Below are 7,639 nucleotides of genomic sequence, written 5' to 3' on the forward strand. Positions count from 1 at the left end.
CTGACTGCAGGCCAGCCTCCTATTACTCCTGGTGTCCATACCAAGCAGAAGGATGCTGGACTACCACCCACTTGTCCCCACACAGTTTGGGCTTGGGGGCAGGTTTCTCCATCCTGTGTGGCAGGACATTTGGTCTCAGATCCAGCTGAAAAAGGCAGACCTTGGATTGTGCTGACCCAGTAGATAGGACTTATAGCTACTCATCAAGTACCTGGGGACACCCAGGACCAAGAAGGGCCAGTGCTCAGCTGGACAGCTGGGAGGGGAGCATGAGGTAAGGGTGAGTTTGAAAGTGAGTTGTGATGTAGTTAAAGGTCTAGAGCCCTAGAGGGTGGGGTTTGTAACCAGCTCTGGGCATGCCTGGTTGTACAAGTCAGCTACCATGGGCACACACATGGGACACAGATGGCATACTGCTGAGACAGCAACTGTGACAGTCAGTGACATATGAGTCACAGACACTTGGGACTGTGGGACACGGCCAGCCAAAAATCTTTGGCTCTCAGGCCCTCTGGCTAGCCTCCCCCAACAAAGACTGACATTGGAAATCCATCATAGCCTGCACGGCAGGAGCCCACAAAGGCTTGCAAGTCCTTCTTTGTGTGGCCACATAGTCAGGTGTGGTGCAGACCAGGCTGCTCTCCCAGAACCTTGTCCAGTCACCCTGCCTTCCACTCAATCCCAGAGTGGTTTGGGGGCAGCTAAGAAGAGTCCTGTTCCAGAGGTTCTGGCCTTGGAGTCAGGCCCTACAATGGCCATCCTCTAATGTTAGATCATGTGTGGACATTGACATCCAACCTGGGAGCTGGAGACACTGTGAACCATGCAGCACTGGTCTCATCCAGTGGTCACTGGAGAGCAGCAACCTTCTGTGTCCAGCATACGTGTGAGGACCCTTGTCAGAACGACAGTTACCTTCCTGGAGGAGTTCACAACACCTGCCATCCCCAAACTCTCTAGAGACTTTTGGCATCTCCTTGTTGTACTTGAGGCCCCCTCAAAGCCTGGAAAGGCAGGTGGGATCCACAGTGCCTGTGCTAGTGGTTAGGCATTCCAGAAGATGCCAGAGCAGGTGGTAAAGAAGCTATTGCAGGAAGAAACCTACAGAATGAGTGCTTACTGTGCCTGCCATGGAAGAGGCCCACAGGAAGAACTAGTTGAAGACCTCTGGAAGGGTGAGTGCAATGAAATCCACAGGAGAAATCCCAGCACTCGACACCCAGAGGCTGTGACAAGGAGGTTCAGCCCGGGCTATGGATAGTAAGATCCTGTCTCAAGAAACAAATGAAGAAAGAGGAAGGGGGGACTAGCCTTTGTCTAGTGTTGGCCTACAGTAACTGTGCTGGGGAGACACAGATACAAAAGTAAGAAAAACAAGACTCAGTGACAAGCACCCACAAAGGATCGGTTTACCCAGTGACCAGAAAATGTTTTAGGCAAATTACTACTACTATCAACCACACACACACACAAAAAAAAAAAGTGGACAAGGAAACACAAAATGCTTGCTTTGCCCCCTCGTCAAACTAAATGTAACATGTGAACCCTCAATTCATTAAAAAAAAAAAAAACACTGGAGACTCAGTACCAAGAGCAGGGCATTTTATCCTATGGCTCTGAAAAGCCAGACATCAGCACAAAATGGCAGGCATACTGATTAAGCATAGAGCACTTTTTACACTGCTAATGCAGATCCCTTCCCCCACTGGCTCAGTAATCAGGAGTGTGAAATCTTGCACATCACCTAGGTCTTTTCCTCTGCTGCTTTGGGTTTGTATATTTCTCTCTCTTTCATTTTTAAGATTTACTTAATGTACATGAGTGTCTATCTGTATATATGTCTATACACCGTGTGTGTGCAGTACCCATGAAGGCCAGAAGAGGGTATCAGGTTCCTTAAAACTAGTTAAAGATTGTTGTTAGATGCTGTGTGTGTGCTAGGAACCAAACCCTCGTTCTCTTGAAAAGCAGCCAGTGCTCTTAGCCACTGAGCCATCTCTACAGTCTATGTGTAGCTAGGGTTTTCCTGCCTGGCCCACAGTCAGGACAAATCTCTCTCACCCTCCAGTCCCACAGCAGCTCAGACCCGACCAAGTAAACACAGAGACTTATATTGGTTACAAACTGTATGGCCGTGGCAGGCTTCTTGCTAACTGTTCTTATAGCTTAAATTAATCCATTTCTGTTAATCTATACCTTGCCACATGGCTCGTGGCTTACCGGCATCTTCACATGCTGTTTGTCATCATGGCGGCTGGCAGTGTCTCTCTCACTCAGCCTTCCACTTCCCAGTTTTTTCTCCTCCTTGTCCTGCCTATACTTCCTCCCTGGCCACTGGCCAATCAGTGATTTATTTATTGACCAATCAGCAACACATTTGACATACAGACCATCCCACAGCATCTATGTTTCTATATTTCTTTTTTTTTTAAATTTTTATTTGTTCTTGGAGAGTTCATACAATGTGTTTTGATCATATTTATGTTTTAAAAACATGAATGGACTCATCTCTGTTTTATATCCTATTTTTTATCAATTCTTAAATATTTTCATTTTTATTTATCTTTTAAGTTAGCACATAAGGTAATGGAATTTTATTAGAGCATTTTCATGCATATGTATCATTATACTTCAGCACAATAAAGCTAATAGATGACAGATCTGTAGCCAATATTACATTAAGTGAGACAGCTGAGAGCACGGAACAAGGATCTATGCTCAATATAGTGTGTGACAGCGTGGCTCCAACAGTATATTAGTCACAAGGCCCTGCAGGAAAAGTGCACTTCCATGCCTGATATGTCCATTGGCGACTCTTCTAACTTGAGCTGGGTAGGAGAGGTAGGGACAGGGCCCTGTCACCATGAGGCTGACACCACAACCAACCTCAAGAAGATCTAGGCAATCCTCTGCATTTGGAACCAGCCCCACCCAGCTGCCCACAAACGCTAGCCCCAGATCTGTGAGCTATGGAGCTGCTGTTGTGGGAATTATCCACGTACAGTCTTCATGTCCTGCAGACCCAGACAAATGTAGAAATGGGCTCAGTGTGGAGCGGCCAACAGGGATAGCCTGCTGGGTGGGTATGAGGCTGCCTGTGAGCTGTGTCTCAGCAGGTCCATGCCTAAGGTTAGCCCCACTAACCATTGAGTGGCCTGGCCTAGTGAACCCTGCTCTGTGATCCTGGCACCTAGGGGCAGGGTCTGGGAGGAGACAGCCAAGAGCTTCTGTGTTTTGGAAAAGGCTTGGACCAGCCATGCACTAACAGGCAGAAGGCTTTGGGTACAGGGAGAGAGAACACACAGGGCTAAGCAAGGCCTGCTTGGTCCCTCACCATGAAGAATATTGATGGTGCTAGAAGCATGGGAGGAGTTTACAGTGGAATAAGATGAACAAGGACAGAAACCAGTGTGTGTGTGTGTGTGTGTGTGTGTGTGTGTGTGTGTGTGTGTGTGTGTGTGTGTAGGAGGCAGGGGATCTTGTCCTCCAGCACAGATGGAGTAATACTAAGACCTTCCTCGTTCTTTTCTAGAAAGAGCAGCGACTATTGCTACAGAACAGTGGTGGGAGAGCACCCCCTGGAACACATCTAGAAAGACTGATTTTTTTAATAATTCAACAATATATTTTTCTTCCAAAGAAATGTCTCACCAAATAACAAATGTGTATGGTTTCAGCTGTTGGTTTTCCTTTGTTTGCGGACAGCCCCCATCATCCTATCATATCTAACAGTCACCTTCCAAAATGTGCTGCAGACACAGACCAGTTTAATATGACAGTAGGGGGAGGGAGGACATCCCTCGAGCCCACACCAAGCCTGCCAAGCCACAGAGGCAGGCAGGATGCTGTGATCTTAGTGAACCTCTGATAACTACAGTATGAATACTGTGTGAGCTGTTATTAACATACACTGTAGAGTGATATTGATAAGAACAGTCGGAGCTTTTCAGATAAAATTTCTCCCATGTATTTGGTAAGTACATGAAGATACAAAGGACCAACCATATACCTATAAACTTGCCCAGCCGATGGAGTGTGCCTGCCACCATCAACCCATGGGCTCCCTGAAGCCCCTACCATGGCATGTGGCCTGGAGAGACCACTCAGAGCTGGACCTCACTCTGTATACAAATCATGAGAGTTTGTCCATGTTGGAAGGATCCCATCTTCTGGAATTAGTCCCAGGACACTTCCTCAGCGTGACAGAGCTGGGGTTGTTACTGGGGGTGTTGGAGTCATAGCTTGAGATCTGGCAGCCCCAACAAGCAAGGCCCATCATCCATCCTAATATAACAGAGACCAGCTTTGGTGAAAAGCAATGAAAGCTGATTTATTCCACATGGACACATTGGGAGGAGAAATCAGAGGTCCAGTGATCCCTAAGTCTGTAGGCTACTGAAGAGCTTTAGGCGTAGAGGATAGGGGGTATATGTATGACTGAACAGTCTCTCCCATGGCTGACACCAACCTTCCCCCCTTCCCCTCTGCCGCCATAGGACTCCTGAAGGTATTTTATTGTCTGTTGTCTCGGTGTGGTTGCTGAAAGGTGGGGGAAGGGTGCATCTCCTCTCCTCCCAGAGCTGTTAAAGGGTCCAGAGGTGAAGTGCCTGCCTCCTGGGCCAGTATGGGGCACATGCTAAGTATGCAGATTGGTGCCACCCACTCTTAGGAAACGGAGTGGATCTAGACCAGCTCTGGCCAGCACAGGCTGGAGCATGTACAGAGGTTCCTCTGGGTCCCCAGCAGAGGGCAGCCTCTCCTGGAACACAGATAGGGTAGTACTTCTGGGGCCCTGATCTTAGGCAGAGTGCCCCCCTCCCCCACCCCACCTACCCAGCACCTCATCATCCAGGTCTGCAATGGTAGTCTCCAGAAGATGGTTGACTTGCCCACAACAGGCAAGAGGGACGGTATATGTGTCAGGAACTGTGTCGGGGAACGTGACACTAAGTGGTTTCAGTATGAAGCTGACCGCCCTGTGTATTTGCTCTCCAGGTCTCCTGACAATCGCAGCCCCTGCGGTGCCCCTGGGAGTGGCCGTGGCTCCCTGGAGATTCTACACCTCAGCCACAGTCCTCCATCCTTCGTGGACACCGCCTGTTCTCCACCTACCCACAGTTTCCCAGAGGCCTAACAAGGACAGCCCAATTCCTCGGAGCTCTGAGCTCAAGTCTGTCCAGCTGAACCCAGGAGGCCAGGACTCAGACACACAGGTCGGGGGTGGTGCCAGGAATCAGCAATACCTGGTACGTGGAGCCTGGCCGCACCCACCCTCCCTAGCCACCTGCTCCCTGGAGTTGGAGGACAAGAACAAGGAGGCTGCAGCCCAGCCAGCTGGGCCACAACGCAAGGTCCGGGGACTGTTGGGTGCAGAAGCCACCACTTCCTGTGTCCCAGACTGTCTGAATCGCTTTTATTTTCTTATACTTTCAGTATACTCAATAGACCAAAGAGCAAATCTATTTTAACGTGGACACGTCCCTGCTGCCAAGCGTTCCCGGGTTTGATTGTGGGGCGGGGGAGGGCACAGTGGCAGACATGCTGGTGGCCCAGGCAGCATGGAGAGGGCATCCGCGGCCGAGACCCCCGCCCCACGAACACTGCAGCGTGCTCTAGGAGGATGGCTTTGCCCAGAAGGACACCACTGTGGTGCACCTGCAGGACCCAGCCGGGGTGTGGCCGGCAACGGCCCCCAGCGGACAGCAAGGGCCCCGGACACAGACCCTTTGCCCCTGTGCTTAGACCAACTCTATCATACTAAAATCACTTTCTGTTTTAACCAGTTAGACATGCCTCTTCCACAGCTCCATTTTTGATAGTTGGATAATCCACCATTTGCCAAGAGCATGCTGGGTCTCCCGTGACTGCTATCTCATCTGATACACCATTCAGCTCCAGAAAGCAAATTAAAGAAAACTGAAGTAACCCTGTTTGAAAGAGATCATTAAATGTATTTTGCAAAAGCCTAAAGTTATATATTTAACAGTTTTTATATGTTGTATATTTGTAGAAAATCCTATTTAACATTTGACGGCAGGTCTGACCATCCCGAGAGTTGCGGCCAGGCCCCCTGTGATCCTGGAGACTCTGGGGTGGCCAGGGAGGACCTCAATGCAGGCATGGAGGGGCCAAGTTGTGGGTGAGGTGCAGAGGACCTTGCCCATGCTAGGAAACCGTGTCTCTCTTTGCTTTGGTTTGGTCTGGTAGCTCACGCCCCCTGTGAGTCTGTGTGTTGGTAAACATAGCGTGTACAATATTTTGGTCATGCCTCCTCTGATGGGTTTTGGTCCCTCTCTCTCTCTTAACCCCCTTCGTCATCCATAGATCCTGAGTCCATGTTCGGACAATTTGCCTTTCCCAAGTAAATGGCCCCCCTTCATTCTCAGAGGTCCTTGTTCTCCACATCAGGAGACTGGGACAGCAGGGCTGGAGAGGGTGGAGGAGCTGGGGAAGAGTCACCTTCCGTGGTTGCTCTACACTGTGGTGCCAGAGGCCAGCGGATAAGGGACAGACACGGTCCCCATTCATTTTCCTGAGTTCTCCTAAAAGTATACTACCTACACGTCCAATTAACATGACTATCATGCTAGTAATATGCTACTAAAGAAAAAAGTAAAAAAAAAAAAAAAAGTATTTAACTCCAGTATATAGATGCCGTTCCAGCAACCATAGGCTAAAGATAGGAAAGAAAGCCCATTTCTGTAAGACCCATTCCAGTATCCACGTGTCCTCCCTTCGTTCATGCAGAGGGATGAGCATCCTGGGCAGAGAGATGAGGCTGAGATGAGGGATTTCTCGTCAGAGGAGGTAGTCAGGCAAGGCTACTGTGCCCCCACAGTGCCAGGCTCCAACAGCCTGTGTTACAGGGGGGTGAGCAGGGCACGAGGACTCATGTCACCTCTGAACCTCAACATCCATACCACCTCCCCTCGGCTGTTTCTTTTGAAAGCTAGCATAGACACATCTGAGGGCAGAGACCGGGAGATTTAAGATGTTGCAGCATATTTTCCCCCTTGTTTTACGGTATCCAATTTTGTGTTGATTCAGCTAAATTATGAAAATAAAGAAAAAAAGTCCTTTGATAAGCATGGCTTTTGTTCCCTGGCCGTGGTGTCCTGGGAGAGGGGAATAGTTTGTGTGACTGGTGGGGACAGCAGGTGGGCACCGTGCCCTGGGTCCTTCCTTCCGGATCACAGCACCTGAGACTGACATCATCATCAGCTCACCCTTTGCAGCACTCTCTGGGAGTTGAGTGCCAAGAATTTCTTGGGCTTTCTAGCAATGGACTCAGAAGCCATCCCTGGGTTCAAGGTTGTACCCAGGGTTTCTGTACTGTGTTGATAGTTCTGCTCAGGTGTGCTTCATACTGCTGGGATGAGCCCCTGACAGCTCCCGCCCCTGCACACACACAGGGTTCTCTGCTCATTAAAGACGTAATTGTCTGCTTTACTTCACCCCCATGGGCTAGAGACATCCTAGGTGACCCAAGGAAAGATGGACTGCCATTATGTATTTGTTCTCCCAGTTCTTGTGAGCCATAATATCCAGGACACAGAAGAGGAGTCCTGCTCAAAAGTCCATGCATCCCAAAGGACTCCCTTTTCATGGAAATCTGTTAAAGCCTCCAAAGAGCAATCCT

The 7,639-nt window shown here is 49.3% G+C and overlaps 1 protein-coding gene across 2 annotated transcripts in view; it reads left to right on the forward strand.

The window, feature by feature from the left end:
- Tafa5 (TAFA chemokine like family member 5) overlaps positions 1 to 7,085 on the forward strand; it is a 212,373-nt gene extending 205,288 nt beyond the window's left edge. For both annotated transcript variants that reach the window (XM_052748588.1, XM_052748589.1), the window contains one exon: positions 4,996 to 7,085. In XM_052748588.1, coding sequence (XP_052604548.1) covers positions 4,996 to 5,468 — 473 coding nt within the window. In that variant the 3' untranslated portion in view covers positions 5,469 to 7,085. The remainder of the gene's footprint in view (positions 1 to 4,995) is intronic.
- Positions 7,086 to 7,639: the final 554 nt, after the last annotated feature.

This window comes from Peromyscus californicus, unplaced genomic scaffold, assembly GCF_007827085.1.
Source record: "Peromyscus californicus insignis strain IS unplaced genomic scaffold, ASM782708v3 Scaffold_20__1_contigs__length_68692818, whole genome shotgun sequence".
Taxonomy (NCBI): Eukaryota; Metazoa; Chordata; class Mammalia; order Rodentia; family Cricetidae; genus Peromyscus; species Peromyscus californicus.